This window comes from Cervus elaphus, chromosome 19 (assembly GCF_910594005.1).
Source record: "Cervus elaphus chromosome 19, mCerEla1.1, whole genome shotgun sequence".
In the NCBI taxonomy this organism is placed as follows: domain Eukaryota; kingdom Metazoa; phylum Chordata; class Mammalia; order Artiodactyla; family Cervidae; genus Cervus; species Cervus elaphus.
The window spans coordinates 38,315,172-38,332,847 of record NC_057833.1 but is presented as its reverse complement, the minus strand read 5'-3'; the positions used below and the strand labels follow the sequence as shown (position 1 = coordinate 38,332,847).

Genomic DNA, 17,676 nt, shown 5'->3' with positions numbered 1-17,676 from the left:
AATAAATTTTTGCCAAAGATTTTATTTAGCTCAATTAGTGGAGGGGCCAGTAAGACATTAAAGTTGAGAAGTAAGATATGGTCCCTGGATGGATACAGATCAAATCCATAAATTCCTAGTTAGGCAATTTCATAAATAAATGGAAGAATGAGATTGCTTTGTTGTTGTTCAGTCGCTCAGTCATGTCCAACTCTTTGTGACCCTGTGGACTGCAGCATGCCAGGGTTCCCTGTCCTTCACTATCTCCCAGAGTTTGCTCTAACTCATGTCCATTGAGTCGATGATGCCATCCAACCATCTCATCCTCTGTCGTCCCCTTCTTCTCCTGTTCAAAATCTCTCCCAGCATCAGGGTCTTTTCCAATTAAGATTACTTGGTCAGATACAAAACTGTTTATAGGACAATAAACCCTAATCGTTCGGGTTATCTGTTTCACAGAAGTTCTGTGCATCTCTGCTGGAAAAAAAAAAAATCTGTAAGTTAATATGTAACTTCACTAAGTCTGGGACATTTAATATGTTTTAATCAATAGTAAATAGTGAGCAGAACTAAGTACCTTCATTAAACAGTCCTTAGATAGCCTTTGTTCCATATGACATTGAAAAGATGTCTTGACCACTTATTTTTCTTATTTCTGAGTTTTAGGAAATTTTTAAAATAATAGTGACATACAAAGAAATAGAGACAAAACTGGGATTTACTTCAGTACCCTTCTAAGGCTCTGAGATGAGACACCATGCCCTCCCCCCTTTATGTTTCTATTCTATTTAGGTCTTGACAGAAGAATCTGAAGGTCTTTTCCCCCTATATTCTTCCTTCCATAACCGCAGGATAGTGGGAATAAATGAGAAGAAAGGGAGCCCCAGGCAGGATTTCTGGGCAGGAAAGCTCAACCACCATGCTGGTTCCCAGGTTCCAACAGATAATCGGGGTACTCGGTGTTGGGTAGCCCTGATAGACTCTTCCTTCCTGAACAAAAATTTTCAATACATTTTTAAAAGATTGAATCAGTAAATTGTGCTATTCAGAAGTATATTTCAGTAGAATCAAATTAAGGCAAAGTTTTTTTACTTTAAGATGTAGGGAATCTATAGCTCAAAATTCAAACCTGTCGGTGTAATATAGGAGTCAGAGAAAATGTTTAGGGCTAATTTGTAGAACAATGAAGGCTGTAAGTAAGCTTTCTTGAAACTTTGCTATTTATATTGCCCAGTAGAGTGAGATTTAATCAAACGTTCATGGAAGCCCGGGCCCATAAAGGGTCATGTCTAGGTACTTCCATCTTGAAAGGGATAATCACAGCTATTTCTCACCCACATCTCTTTTGGTACAACTGGCCTTCTTTTCATTATTAATGACTAGAACTCTGCCCACAAGCAGTCACAGAAGCTATGGATAGGGAGAGACTTCACTGAAACAGTGGCTCTCAAATTTGAATGTGCACATAAATCTTTGTTGTTGTTCAGTTGCTAAGTCATGTCCAACTCTTTGCCACCCCATGGACACCAGGCTTCCCTATCCTTCTCTGTCTCCCAGAGATTGCTCAAACTCATGTCCATTGAATCGATGATGCCATCCAACCATCATCCTCTGTTGCCCCCTTTTCTTCCTGCCCTCAATCTTTCCCAGCATCCCAGGGTCTTTTCTAATGAGTCAGCTCTTCACATTTGGTGGCCAAAGTATTGGAGTTTCAGCTTCAACATCAGTCCTTCCAATGAATATTCAGGATTGATTTCCTATAGGATGGACTGGTTGGATCTCTTTGCTGTCCTTAGGATTCTCAAGAGTCTTTTCTAGCACCACAGTTTGAAAGCATCAGTTCTTCGGTGCTCAGCCTTCTTTATGATCCAATCTCACATCCATACGTGACTACTGGAAACGATAGCTTTGACTGTATGGACCTTTGATGGCAAAGTGATACCTCTGCTTTTTAACATGCTGTGTAGGTTTGTCATAGCTTTTCTTCCAAGGAGCAAGCGTCTTTTAATTTCATGGCTGCAGTCACCGTCCATAGTGATTGTGGAGCCCTTGGATTCTGTTAAAATGCAGATTCTGAATCAGTAAGTCTGGACTTGTTCTGAGATTCTGTCTTTCTAATAAGCTCCCAGGTGATGCTGATACTGCTGGTCCAGGGATCACACTTTTAGTTGCAAGAAGGTAACTATTCCTGCATTCCTCCACCTATGACTGATGAGGCCAAATTATTTGGAGAAAAAGTGGGAAATCTTGCTAGCAATGCAAATTCTACTTATATAAAAAACCATACCAGTCATTCAGGTCATTTATGATAAATCAGAAAGTCTTAGTATCCTGAGGAGGGTTTTCTTTACATTGAAGCAGTGGGAATTTTGGCTGATAAAGTGTTTGTCTCTTATTCTATATATAACCTTCAGAAGTGCAACAGAACCTTCACTTCCATGGGTTTACCCAAGTAGTTAGCTTGGTGGGCCCCAGTGGCCCTCAGCCTTAGCTGCAAATTGGAAATACCTAGAAGGCTTTAAATGATTGTGATGTCCTGCCCACAAACCCCACATCTCTGGACCATTTAATTATCACCTGTAGGCATGAGACCCAGGCATCAGGGATGTTTGAAGCTCCCCAGGTCATTTCAACATGCAGCCAGGATTGAGAACCACTAGTCTACCTTTTCTCCCTGTGGCTCTGGGATTATAGGACATATGGAACAAGCATGACAAGCCCAATCCCTTTTCTAGCCCTCATTTATTCCATAAACTTTTATTGAACATCAGTTTTGTATCAGGCAGTGGGCTACATGCTGAGGAGAAGCAGGACAGGAAAAGAAGCGTAACTGGGAGAATGGGCCCATGCTTATGATGCTGCACTTCCTACACCTGCTTCCCACATTCCGCCCCAGGGCCTGACTCATCCTGGCTGCAAAGGTAGGCCTTTTGAAGCGGTGCTGCTGACCTGGAATCTCTGTACTGACATCATCTTCCTCCTTTGGACCCTTGGAAAACCCTATTCTTGCTTTTGTGCATCTTACTGTGTTCCTGAGTTTCTGAGTACTTATAAAACTTACTCATGCATCCCAGGCCTCACTGGAAGAAGGAAAATCTAGGGTTTTCCCCTTCATGCTTCAGCTTTCCCTTCTCCCTCTTTCTGTGTCTGTTCTTCCCCGGGTTGAGAGTCATTTATTATCTTGCCGGTCTGTGGAATATGTTCCTCTGGGCTCAGCATCAGTTTGTGTGTGTGTGTTGTGACAGACAAGCCTTACTAGTCAGATGCAAATAGACAGGTTGCTTCAGGTCTGCTCGAGCAAACTGAGGTCCTTGGGCCTACATAATTGGTGTCTCCCAAGTCCTTCCTTGAAATGCAGAATCTCAGGCAGTGATCCAGATCTACTGAATCAGAATCTGTGTTTAAACCTTCTTGTTGTTCAGTCTCTCCGTCATGTCTGACTCTTTTTGACCCCGTGGACTGCGGCACACCAGGCTTCCCTGAGCTTCACTATCTCCCAGAGTTTGCTCAAACTTCTGTCCATTGAGTCAGTGACGCTATCCAATGTTCTCATCCTCTGCCACCCCCTTCTCCTCCTGTCCTCAATCTTTCTCAGAATCAGGGTCTTTTCCAGCGAGTCGGCTCTTCACATCAGATGGCCAAAGTATTGGAGCTTCAGCTAACCTTATCCCCAGGCAGTCCAATTGTATGGATTGAGAACTTCAAAGAATGAAGAGTTATCATGTCCCTTAGATTTTCACTCTCTTCTATGGGTTTTCAGTTTCTCTTTTTAAAATGTTGCTTTATAGTTATTTCCAAGTTTAATGGAAACTTGATCAGTGTCTGATTAGTGTCATCAGGCTCCTAACTAGAAGATGGCCCCTAAACGCTGGGTCCCGGTTCAGGCAGCACAGCTCACATTCTGCTGTGAACACTGAAGCTCCAGTTGGGTCTGTTTGTTCAAACAGGGGACATCCCTGTCCCACACAAACATGGTGTCAGAGATGCCTATGAGTAGGGCCAGATTCTCTCCTTAAAGAGGCTTTGAATTTGCTCAAACACTAGGAACAAGTGGTTGGTTAAGATCCCAGAATTCTTGGCATTAAGAAACAACTTTTGACTGAAACTTCTTAAAGCAGTTGTTACGGCTAGCAACCTTGATCACAGCAAAGAGCCTTCTAAACTTCTGATTTCAGGTAAAACTGGGTACTGATGGTCCTGCCATAGTGAGTTAATATAAAATGTGTTCCTCCGTTGCCAACAGCTGAGTAAGCTGACTTGTTGGGTGGAGCTCTTTAGTGTTGTCCATTTAAACAATAAGGAATATTAGCCAAGCACATTTTTAGATTTTTAACATAATTATAATCTTTTTTTCCCTTTTGCAATGGTTATCTAACATTTTCAGCAGCATTCTAATGTATTATTATTTTTAATAATAAAACCACATTATAGAACAGTGGTTTCTCAACTTTGACTATATGTTTGAACATGCAGAAGCTTTTAAATTATACTGATGCTTGAGTTCCCCCAGAGATGTTGATTTAATTGGTCTGGGGTGAGGCCTGGGATTCAATGTGCTTAGGGATCCTCAGGTGATTTTAACATGCAGCCTGACTTGAGAGCTATTGTCATGGAGAAAGGGCATTACCTTCTGATTTACTTGTATTCGTGTATTACAACTGTGTTACACTATTAGATGTGTTACACTATTAGATGTGTTAAAAATAAGAGTGACTCACTCACTAGCTCTGTGTCTTTGAAAGAATCATTTAATTTCCATACACTTCAGTTTCTTCTTCTCTAAAATAGGGGTGACTTATCTGAAGGGTTATATTGTGGACATTTAAATAAAATGCATGAAGTGACTAGGACAGTGCTTAGCACATAGCAGGTACTTAAATAGGAGTTGTTATAGAAAAGAACTGTGGACATGGCCCTGCTTTGCACTCTCAGAAATGGAGCTCTGTCTCATGAGTCTGAGGGGGTCTTACAGCACAGGCTTGGATGGGGCAGTCTCTACTGAAGCTGTGCTTTCGTAGCCTCAGGTACAAGTGGCACCTGAAGTAAGATCAAGGAATGCTATGAAGAAGCCCCTCATGGTTCTTAACTATCTTCAGACAAACAAGATGGCGCAGTGCCCACTTATTCCTCAGGGAAAGAGAAACCCAGCCCTGAAATCTGTTGAGAAGAAAACAGATGAAGTATCAAAGGACCGCCAAAGAGAAAGTAATGGGTCTCAAGTTTGAGAATTAGATTGTTTCCCTTTTTTGTTTTTGTTTTTTTAAATGGAATTGTTTCCCTTTCACAAAAAAAAAAAAAAAGGAATTGTTTGATGCTCTGAACTCATAAAAACCTATAAAGGAAATTAATGTAAATGTGTGGTGAGAAACGCCTCTTGTGGAAATCCAGGAGCCAGCAATCTCTTGGATTGCTTTTTTCTATGTAATTTGAGGCTAATGGTCAAAGAATGAAAATGCTTCTATCTGTTTACTTGAATGTGTACATATGATGAATACATGTGTATATGTGTTTACATGTAAGACAAATATATACACTTATGCATATATAGGAGCTTCCTTTGCAGCTCAGTCAGTAAAGAATCTGCCTGTAATGCAGGAGACCTGGGTTCAATTCCTAGGTCAGGAATATCCCCTGGAGAAGGAAATGGCAACCCACTCCAGCATTCTTGCCTGGAGAATCCCCATGGACAGAGGAGCCTGGCAGGCTACAGTCCAAGGGGTCGCAAGAGTCAGACACGACTTCGCGACTAAACCACCACCACCACATGCATATATAAATTTGCCTATCATACATTTAAGGATAAAGCAGGATTAGCTCAATAGCAGTTGAGAACCAAACAGTTTCTGTGAGAATGAACTGGGGAATCTCTAAAGTGTGGCAATGACATGAAGAATTCAAGTGAAATCACTCCCTTGGTTCTCAATCAAAATGTTGTCTCTATGTTACTTTTGCAGAAGCCACACCAGGAAGACTCAGGCTCCAAATTTTTCATTTTTTAAAAAATGTGGCTACTCTGGCTAAGCTGAAAATCTCCCATTGAAATTGATTCCTAAATATAGTGTTTTCCCCAAATATTTAAGCTACTCATAGAGTAATTTGAATATAATGTATATGTGCCCTTAACTGAAATCTGACCGAATACTAATCTCTCTTCCATTCTGTTGCCTGAGTGACTTTTAAAAAACAGACCTGGTTCTGCTACTTTACTAAAAAAGTTTTTAACAATTTGAAATCAGTGTCCTTAAGTTGGCATTCAGTACCCCCCCCCCACAAATCTGGCTCTGACTACTCTCTGGTTCTAACTTTGCCTAAAGATCCTGTGATGCTCATCTATCTCCGTATCTTAGTTCACCCTGTCTCTTCTAATACCCTGCCTTCTTCACGTCTGCCTTTCAAAACCTTACTTATTTTTTATAGCCCATCTCAAATGCTACCTCCTTCATAGGCCATCCCCAGTCCCCACCCTAACCCTACTCTCATCCTAGTTTTACTTCTTCCCTGTTCATTTTGCTTCTTACCCACTCCATGCTTCCTTGAGCTTCATATCATTGTCGCAGCATTAATTACATATTGCCTTGTGTTAGCAAATGTTTGGGAAGTACTAGTGAACAGTGCTTAAGGAAAAGTAATATAGACTTTTGAGCCATACTAGACCTGAGTCAAAACCGTGACTCTTAGGTAAGTCACTTAACTTTTCTAAATTTCAGTTTTCTTCATCTGTCAACTGAAGAAAATATTACCAAATTTGCACAGATTGGTAGCAGAGAGTATATAAGAATGTGTAGTAAAGGTCTTTAATAAGGCATAACTATTATTACCACAGTTATTCAGATCCTGTCCCCAACTAGTTCATCATAGTACCTAGCAGCATCTTACCCTCCTTAGTATTTTCTAAATTGAGTGGAAGCAGCCCAAACTGATGGCATCTGGTGCCTGGATCTCACTGAGCTATTTGTTTTCCAACATCTGTTTTGAATTTCAGAGAGAAATGTCCATTTTTAGGCAACAGCAGCATTTTCCTGTGGCATTTCAATTTGTCTCAATCCTGAAATGATTATGGCTTGTGCTTGATTGAATCCAAGTCAGCAAAGTCATGAAGAACAGCCCACAGCATATCTACTTTACATGGGCCTAAGAGAGCATAACCGTCTATACGATGAGCCCAAATACCAAGGAATCCTATGTCAGTGTTAAATAACATTGCCCTTGGTTTAGATGCTTAAATTGTGGCAGTAATGGAACTTGAGAAGCTCTTACTTATTCACAATACTGTGAGATAGGGAGAGCAGAGAAATTCTGATTTTCTTTGATGTCTAGAGTACTGGTAACTACACAGGATGCATTCAGGATGTGTTTATAATGACAATTATTGATTATCTTTTCTTGACTCCAAAGTCCCTTATAAAAGAAAAGCCACCATTTTCTCTTATAGTTTCTAAATGACTTCCTATGGAAAGCAGAATTTTTCTCAACTACCATGTGTATGAAGCCTGTCTCTGTTTCAGCACCAAGGACAGAACCTTGCCAGGCTTGATGCCCACCCATCCATTTAATTAACATTTTAAATGCTTTAAAATTTCTGCTCAGATGTTTATTTGATCATCTAATGTATTATTCTTCTGAGCACTAATAATGTGTCAGTACTTGGTATGATATACAAAGACTTACAGCTCTGAAGGTAGAACCAGGCAGAAGATGGGCAAGTTAATAACTATAACACTATATGACAAGTGCTGTTACAGAGTTATGTACAAGTCATGTGGCAGCCAGGGGAGGGAGTGATTAACTGACTAGTAAAATAAGGCTTTTCAAAGGAGTCAGCATTTCAGCTGGCTACTGAGAATTGAGTGAAGTTTGCTACGCAGAAAAGAGACTCCATGAAAGAGTACACAGTGTGTTCAGAAATTTCTAGAAATGTAATTTGACATGGCTGAAAAATAGAGTGAATGAATGGTTAGAGTAAGAGATAAGGAGTAGGCTGTATCAGATCACCAAGTACTTGTATACCAGCAAAGGGGGTTAAGCTTTATTCTGGGAAATTAAGAACCATTTAAGGGTTTTGAGCAGAGACATGATCTAATCAGATTTGTGTTTTAGAAAGATAGTTCATACAGCAAGAGTGAAAATGTACTAAAAAAAACAAAAAAAAAAACTGAGAGGGCAGAAAGGCAGAGAAAAGGGACATTACTCCATGTGGTTCTGGAAATGAGGGGCTGCTCCATCTTAACCAGCATTACACATGAAGGATTGACTTGGCCTAGCTCCCACTTGCTGTTCACCAATTGTTTTACATATGGATTATGTCTTTCCAGATTCTTCCAAGAAGATAAAGTATGTCTTGGCTGAATTTAATGAGGGTGGGAGCCTCAAACAATATGGCCCACATGAGGTAAGAACATTTTCATTTCAAGCCTTTAAAAACCCCATGTTCTAGCTTTTCCATAATTTGTTCCTCTGTTCGAAGTTTAGCTCACTGTGAAGAATTTGCTTCTCAACATATTTTCTCCCAAGTTTCAAGTGAGCCATTGGTGCTACCTGGAATTATATGTTCCCCAAGTCCATTCCCTGATGGCTCAGATGGTAAAGCGTCTGCCTACAATGCGGGAGACTGAGTTCAATCCCTGGGTCAGGAAGATCCCCTGGAGAATGAAATGGCAACCCACTCCAGTACTCTTGCCTGGAAAATCACATGGATGGAGGCATCTGGTAGGCTACAGTCCATGGGGTCACAACGAGTTGGACACGATTGAGCACCTTCACTCTCTCACAACTTCACAAGTCTGTTCACCCTTTCAGTGTCTCTTCTCTCCTCAAATCTCTTATCCTCCTCCCCTCCTCAATTCCCAGTCATCAACTGTTTTCTACTCCACTGAGAAAATAGAAACAATCAGAAGAACTCATCCCCAAGATCCCCACCTTATGCGCCCACCTAGCTGTACCATTTCTCCTGTAATTGGGTTAACTGTCCATGCTCTGATCTCATTTCAGCCTCACTTGTGCACTCAATCCCATCCTCTTTGGTCCATTGACAGACCTTGCTTTAGCAATATATTTCTCTCTCCCTCTCACTCTGCCTCTTCCCATCGGTTTTCTCTATGTATTAGAGCTATCTCATCAACAAATAAACATACTACTATTTCTCCTATATTTAAAAAAAAAAAATTCCTCTGACTCCACTTCTCCCTCTAGCTACCAATTCATCTCTCTCTCCTATCCTTTATCGCAAGTAAGCTGTTCAAAAGATGTGTCTATACTCATTGCTTCCAATTTCTCTTTTTCCCACTTTTCTGAAAGCTCTTCAATCAGCATGTAACCCCCACTCCTCCACTAAAACCACTAGATGAGACAGCCAAGAACCTCCATGTAGCTATACTCAAGTCATTTTACTCAACAGCATTGGACATGATTGGTCAAATCCTCCTCTGCTTTCTTCACTTGGTTTTCAGGATACTACACTCTCCTGATTTTTCTCTTACCCCTTTACTTGACATTTCCACTTAAAAATCAAACAGGAATATGAAACTTAACATAAGCTAACTGAGCTTTTTCATCTTCCTCTTATAGAGACTGTTTTTCCAGCAGTCTTTCCCATTTCAGTAAATGACAGCTGCACATTTCAAGTTATTCAACCTAAAACTATGGAGTCATCATTGACTTTTTTCTTTTCTGCTTTCCTCACATCTCATGGCTAATTTATCAGCAACCTCCATCACTTCTACCTTCAAAATACATCCAGATTCCAGACACATCCCACTACATGCTCTGCTACCACCCTGACCTGAGTCACCACCATGTTTTGCCCAGATCACTGCAGTAGTCTCCTCATTGGGCTCCCTGGTTTTGCTCTTGACCTTGAAAATCTATTCTTCACACACATACTGAGCAGTCTGTTAAACTGAAGTCAGATCATATCACTGCTCTGTTCTGCAATCTCTTATGGTCTGCCCACCTGCTACTAGAGTCAAAAATCAAGATCATTACAATCTGCACCCCCATCCTACTCTCAGACCTCATCTCCTGCTAATCTTCTTCTCATTTTTCCCATCCTTATTAGCCTCTGATGCCATCAAACAAGTCAAGGTTGCTTTAACCTTAATATCTGTGCCCTTGCTCTGGCCTCTTCCTGCTGTGTTCCTCCCCTAGCTATTCATATCATTCATTCCTTCACCTCCTGCAAGTGTTTGCTCAAATCACCTTCTCAGTGGATGTCACATTCTCTATCTAAAATGTTAAGCCCTCTTTCCTAACACTTCATATCTTTTGCTCTGCTTATTTTCCTCCTTTGTGCTTCTCACCATCTGTCACACTATATAACTTAATTATTTATTTGTCTATCTCTTCCATTGGAATATTTTTGTTCACTGCTATGTCCTCAGTGCCCAGAAGAGTATCTGGCTCATAGCAGGCACCCAACAAACATTTGTTGAATGAATAAATGTATGCAAGATTCAGCTCATGTAAAGTTTTCTGAGAGTCCAGGCACTGTGCTGGACACTGTAGAAGACATAAAGATGAGGAAGCACAGTTTCTGGCCTCCCTCCAGAACTTACTTCCTACCAGCAGGGCCAAGTTTGAGAGCCATGACCCTGGAGTCACAGGGTCTTAGTTTAGGCTCCTACCTTTGCTGCAAACCAGCAATGAGACCTTGAATATTTCACCTGTTTGAGCCTCCGTTTCTTTATCTGTGAACTGAAGATAATAACAATCGAAAAGAAAGACCTTGAAGTTTGCAGATGAGTGAACCACATAAGATGATTTCTGAAAAATGTCTAAGACTTTAAGGACACTGAAAATAGTGCCTATTATTATTCCCCTTCTGTTCCCTTTCCCCAGAATCTTTTAAACTCAACTCCCTCTTCCCTGGTCCTGGGTCTTTTTATGAGGGCTAATTGCAGAAAAGCTACTGCTCATCAGGACAAACTTGGGAGGAGGCTGGCCACTTATTTACTCATATTGTCATCCTTTCAATAGACCTTGAGTCAGTTCCTTCTCTGCTGGGTCCTAGGAGAGAATCAACAGAGCCCATACCCTAGGGGTACACCTGAGAGGTGTTTTGGATAAAACGCACCAATCACCTGAGAGTGAAGCAGAAGGAAGATTGACCGAACAGGGACCAGACTGAAAATGCAGTTTCAAAGAACATTCCTGAGGACAAACCATGTAGAAAGGATGCCAAAGGCAGCAAAGAACTTGCAGCCCCCCAGTTGCCACCCCCACCTCCAAAAACATCAGAACAAAGACCAACAGGGGATGCTAATCAGCCTGTCCGCCCTGAGGCTGACAAGTAGGAGGGAACAGTTTAGGCAGGGCTGCAGAGGGTGTGAAGGCCATAGGAGCTTACAGAAGCAGGGAGCAGCTTGGCTGCTATGAGCTTGCTGCCACCCCCGCCTCCACTGGGCTGGCCCCCCGCTCTTTATATCCTAGCATTGCTGTGTCCCAGGGGAGCTCCATCATTCTGATTTCATTCTCTCTCACAGTGTGGCTGGCTTCAAGTAGGTATAATGTGCCAGCACGGGGTTCAGAAACAACAAGGGTTTAAATTCTCTTGAGCTTGATGGCTTACTGCTGCTAAAATGTCTCAATGAGCAATGAGTTAGCTGTTGGAAGGGGCAGGTTGCTTAGGAAAGTGAGGCCAGAAAGAAAAGTTTGTAGAGTGGCTGCCGGCGGCATGTGGCCGTGACAAGAGTACCCTTGCTGGCTGGCACCGCGTGATTCTCTGGAGAAGAGAGTGCCACTGAAGACTCGAGAAAGTAGACAGAAACAGTGAAGCCAAAAAGGTAGGGGGACCTGGTAGCATCTTAGCACAAAACAAAGCTCTGCTTCTTGCTTTATGACTTTAGCAAGTTATGTTTCCAGAATTTTTTTTTTCATCCACCACATGATAGTAACAATACCATCTCATATTGTTGTTTTTTGTTTTGTTTTGTTTTGTTTTTGTTGTTGTTGTTTTACGTAGAAGAGGTAGCTTTTTTTTATTTTTAGGATAGCTCAGTTTTTATAGAATGAATGTTACCCCCCCCTTAAGTCACCACATACTTAAGCAAGACAGTGATCAACAGACTCTTCGTCTCATTCTCCTTCCTTTTTAGCCTGTGGAGGAATTAACAATTGCCTAGCTAGTTTCCACATGAAAGTCACACTTTCTGGGGAAAAAGAAAAAAAAAAGTCTGAACAATGGCAGTGTCTAAGATGTTACTCAGGGTTCTGAGAATTGCCAGTATGATGCATAGTGGTTGGTTATCTGCTTTGGGCAACATACCATCCACTTCCTACCCATCACACAATAACCAGGCAGCTACCTTGTCTGTGCTCATAAAGAACTTATTCTTTTGCAACCCAGATGTCACTGAGAGAGGCCCCTAGTCACATCTCCTTGCCTGCTGAACTTGAGGTGCTTAGAGGGGCTGGCAGGGAGCAGGATGTCAGTACCGGGGCCTGGACAGATACAATGGCAGGAGCACTGGACCAGGAGTCAGAAGATGAGGCTTCTGGTTTCACTTTGCTGTGAACTGGCTGAGGCAGATTAACTTCCAGAGTCTTGGTGATATGAGGAGATGAAGTCCACTCTGAGCTCTTCTGATGTGAATATTCTGTGTTTCTGGGCTTGTTTTATACCACTCTGTTCCCCAGGATAGGGCCATAAATGATTGAACATGTGCTCAATCATAACTGTTTTCTAAGTTCTAACAGTTTGTCAGTTTTTCTTCTATGGCACTCACCACTGTTGACCCTGTATTAGAATTATTTCAGTACCTTTACCACTGAGTCTCTTAAAAGTGTGGACTCATGCCTAACTCACCACTGTGTTCCTCATTGGCGCCCAGCACTGCGTCTTGTACCTGGGAGACTCAGTACATATATATTGATTGAAGAGACCCCACAGTAATTGATGACAGCAAGTGTACCAACTAGAAACCCAACATCCATTAAAATACTATCAGGAAATACCATGATAGGTGGTGTGGCGGATACAAAGATGATATAAGACAAAGCCCTACCTTTTAGTGTGTGTGTCATGAACAACTGTATATTGAGAGGGTAGCAATGTGAGTGTCCCAAGTCAGGAACCAAGGTGGAAAAGTAGAGCAATTCAGGCACAGGAGATCATACTAGGCTTTCTGGAAGAGGTGGCATCTGAGTTGGGCCAAGAAAGCAGTTCATGTAAGTACATGAAAGTCTGACCAGGAAAGAACACAGAGATAAGTGTGTAGAGGTACACATAGAGAATCATAGGAGAAAAGACCAGAATGGTCTCCGAGCTTGATGTAGCTACAAACCTAGGCTGGAATGGGATTATAGTAGGGCTTTGAATCCCAAAGGACTCAAGGAGTGAACTGATCCATTGGACTGCAGCAATGCTGCATATTAGATCTTCTATTTACATCGATTTTTTTTTCTAATTTCTTTGTTTTTTATAATGTATAGTAGAGGAGCACAGTAACACATGTATACAATGTGTAAGTGAAGATAAATGGAAGTGTATGTTTGAAAATCTTAACAGAAGGGCATATGATTTTAAAAGTTTGGAGACAAATGATCTCAACTCTCCCATGGGTAATTAGAGGCCAAGGAAAGTTTTTTAGTTGGGAAGCAATCTGATAAGAATTGAGCTTTGGGAAGACATACAGATGGCTAACAAACACATGAAAAGATTCTCAGCATCACTCATTATCAGAGAAATGCAAATCAAAACCACAACGAGGTACCATTACACGCCAGTCAGGATGGCTGCTATCCAAAAGTCTATAAGCAGTAAATGCTGGAGAGGGTGTGGAGAAAAGGGAACTCTCTTACCCTGTTGGTGGGAATGCAAACTAGTACAGCCACTATGGAGGACAGTGTGGAGATTGCTTAAAAAACTGGAAATAGAACTGCCATATGACCCAGCAATCCCACTGCTGGGCATACACACCAAGGAAACCAGATCTGAAAGTGACACATGCCCTCCAATGTTCATCGCAGCGCTGTTTATAATAGCCAGGACATGGAAGCAACCTAGATGCCCATCAGCAGACGAATGGATAAGAAAGCTGTGGTACATATACACTATGGAATATTACTCAGCCATTAAAAAGAATTCATTTGAATCAGCTCTAATGAGATGGATGAAATGGAGCCCATTATACAGAGTGAAGTAAGCCAGAAAGATAAAGACCAATACAGTATACTAACACATATATATGGAATTTAAAAAGGTGGTAACGATAACCCTATATGCAAAACAGAAAAAGAGCCACAGATGTACAGAACAGACTTTGGGACTCTGTGGGAGAAGGCGAGGGTGGGATGTCCTGAGAGAAAAGCACTGAAACAAGTATACTATCAAGGGTGAAACAGATCACCAGCCCAGGTTGGATGCATGAGACAAGTGCTCAGGGCTGGTGCACTGGGAAGACCCAGAGGGATGGGATGGGGAGGGAGGCAGAAGGGGGGATCAGGATGGAGAATACATGTAAATCCATGGCTGATTCATGTCAATGTATGGCAAAAACCACTACAATATTGTAAAGTAATTAGCCTCCAACTAATAAAAATAAATGAAAAAAATAAATAACAACAACAAAAAAAAGAATTGAGCTTTGGGAAGATCACCCTGGCAAGGTGAGAGGACTAACAGATGGAAGTGGAGGCAGAGGAGGCTTGGAGGGGCATTACAGTGGCCCAGACGGGATACAAGAAACAGGAGTCTGAAACCAGGAATATGAGGGCCTTCAACATTCCTTGTCAGGATGGTGGCTGATGAGCCATGGATCCAAAAAAAGACCTGGATATGACAGAAGTTGCAGAAGAACAGTGGAAAGAGGGAAGAGACAAGAATTGATCTCAGACAACTGAGAGTTCAAAGCTGAGCCTGGAATATTGAGAGGATAATGCTGCCATTGACATTAACAGAAACTGCACAGTCAGGAGGCCTTCCCTTGTGGCACAGAGGGTAAAGAATCCACCTGCTATGCGGGAGACCTGGGTTCAATCCCTGGGCTGGGAAGATCACCTGGAGGAGGGCATAGCAATCCACTCCAGTATTCTTGCCTGGAGAATCCCCATGGACAGAAGAGCCTGATGGGCTGTGGTCCACAGGGTCGCAAAGAGTCAGACACGCCTGAACGACTAAGCACAACACAGCACAGTCAGGAAAAGGAACCAGTTTAAGAAAGAATCTAATAGCAGTTTAGAGCTTGAGATCTTCTGGTCCAGCCCTACATAGTTTGCTAAAGAAAAACCCAAGGAGGAAAATGTGGTAGACCTTAGATTAGTCACAAGGTCTCCTGAATCTTACACTGGTCTTGTTTGAAGATCTTCCAGCTTTGGTTTTTTAAGAGCATTATGTAAGACTTTAACTGAATTTCATTTTTATTAAATCATTTATTACACTCTGTTTTCCAGAAATATTTTATGCTGATAGTTTTCAATTTGAGGCCAACCAAAAAAAAGTTAACAGAACATTTTGGAGCTCAAAACTATGTTGTTAAACACTACTTGTTGATTAAAATGTGCAAAAGAAGGACAGTGCAAAAAAAAAAAGCCTTTTAAAATAAATTAATAATAAAGATGAGAAAATCTTTAAAAAGATCATTGAATTTGTGACCCTCAAGAGAGCAGATTCAGAGGTGATGTACTGGAATCCAAATTGAATGGATTAAGGAGGTGAGGAGAAGTATGAAGGGGAAGGGAAGAAGCACAGGCTAGTAGCTCAAGCCACCAATAATTTCTTTGGAAGAGTGATCTGAACGTGTTCACAGGTAGAGAAGCAGGTGCTGGGATATGCCATAAGAGGCAGAGAAGGTAAAATCCAGGGTCATATTGGTGGGTTCCACTTGAAAGGTAGAAGATTTTGCCATTGTGAACTGGGAAAATGGCAGAGGATGTGAGAGGAGGAGACATTCTCAAGTGTTGAGGGAGTGGAGACAGGACAGAAAGAGTACAAAATTCAGGAAAGGCAGAGAGAGAGAGATGGAGACTGAGAGCTGTCCCAGAAATGTGACTCCACCATTTGCTCGGAGATCCTTCCTCTGGTAAGACCCTTCATTATCCTCTGTCCAGCCAAATCAGGCTTCCTCCACTCTGCCAAGGAGATATTTGAACTGCCTGCCCTGAGGCCAAAGAGAAGCCACCTTGCAAGCGCCCTCCCAGTGTGGTCCAGAGAGTGAGCGTTGCTTGTTTTAAGGACCAAGACTTAGTATCGCAAACCTGATGGTGCATGTGCCAGCCAGCTCCTGGTTCTGGGAAGACTCTCAGATCTTCCAGAAGAAACAAGGGGTTAAATGCTATTCACATTTTCAGGGAGAGCCAAGTAGCCTCCCAAAAAGGGATTTTTATCGCTATTGTTCACAAAAGCCTGCACAGCGGATCTTGGAGCAGCACTTCCTCAGATGATTTCCAGGAGCATCTGCCGATTTGATGAAAAATCTGATGCCATCAAAACCCAAGCCAGTGATGACTCACTGCACGCTGTTGTTGTCGGGTGTTTGCTGAGAGCAGCAGCTCTTTCTGGCAGTCCCCCCAACCTGGGACCAGAAGCCAGGCAGCACTGGGCAACATACAGCAAGGAGAGGTGCTAGTTTTTGGCATGCTTCTTGCTTCTACCTTCTGTCCTTGGCATCCTGTTCTTCTCTCCTGGGGCCTGAAACCTTCACAAGGACATGTTTTGAGAACCACTGAACCAGACACACACCCTCCCCTGTTATCTTGAGGTTTCTCCAAAGAAGGTCAATTATGAAAGTAATGAAGAATGGAGCCTGTCCCCTTTTTATTTTCTGGGACCTGAATCCTCAGGAACCACATCCCTCACAGTATAAGCAAAAAAATTGACATACCACAGAAGAGCACTTGCTTTCCATTGTGTTTTCAACTACATCCTTCTTCATCTTTTTTTAATTGAAGTACAGCTGATTTATGACATTATATTATTGTCATGTGTGCGGCATAGTGATTCAATATTTTTATAGATTATGCTTCATTTAAAGTTATTACAGAATAATGGTTGTGTTTCCCTGTGCAATACAATATATCCTTGTTGCTTATTTATTTTACACATAGTAGTTTGAACCTCTTAATCCCATGCCCCTGTCTTGCCCGCCCCACTTCCCTCTCCCCTCTCCCCTCGTCTTCATCTTAACTAGGATTCCAGGGCACTGACCTAGTCCTGCTCATTAGAATCAAAACCCTCATGTGGGGCTGGACTCAAGCAGAGCCCTCATTCCCAGGGCTTACTCTCCATTGCCCCCTTTTCTGCCTAAACTTAGACATGTTCCAAAAGCCTGCTGGGGTTTTGTGTCCTAGCAAGCCCCAACATATAACCACCAGTTTTTTCTCTTACTTACATCCCACCCCTGCTCCCTGAACCTGTCACTCTCTATCGCACCCTGAGCCTTTTCATTCCTGCCCCCAACAATCACTCCACTCCCTCCAACTTGCCTTTCCACTGCCAGCTCCCCAATTCCTTCTTCTCTCCCCACTCACTTCTCTGTCTTTTCACGTCTCTCCACTGACATGTCCCTCCTCATCCCTTCTCAGCCAATCAGCTATGACGTCTTCAAGCTGTTCATGAAGGCGTACTTGGAGGTGGACCTTCCTCAGCCACTGAGCACACACCTCTTCCTGGCCTTCAGCCAGAAGCCCCGGCAGGAGACCCCTGAGCACCCGAAGGAGGGAGCCAGCCACAGCGAGGCCAGTGGCCCAGGTACCTGGACCAGCATC

At 42.3% G+C, this 17,676-nt stretch overlaps 1 protein-coding gene across 3 annotated transcripts in view; it reads left to right on the top strand.

Moving 5' to 3' along the window:
* Nucleotides 1–17,676, top strand: part of DGKG (diacylglycerol kinase gamma) — a 218,151-nt gene that overhangs the window by 52,456 nt on the left and 148,019 nt on the right. For all 3 annotated transcript variants that reach the window (XM_043874877.1, XM_043874876.1, XM_043874875.1), the window contains exons 3-4: nucleotides 8,292–8,368; nucleotides 17,494–17,659. In XM_043874877.1, the coding sequence (XP_043730812.1) occupies nucleotides 8,292–8,368; nucleotides 17,494–17,659 (243 nt within the window). The remainder of the gene's footprint in view (nucleotides 1–8,291; nucleotides 8,369–17,493; nucleotides 17,660–17,676) is intronic.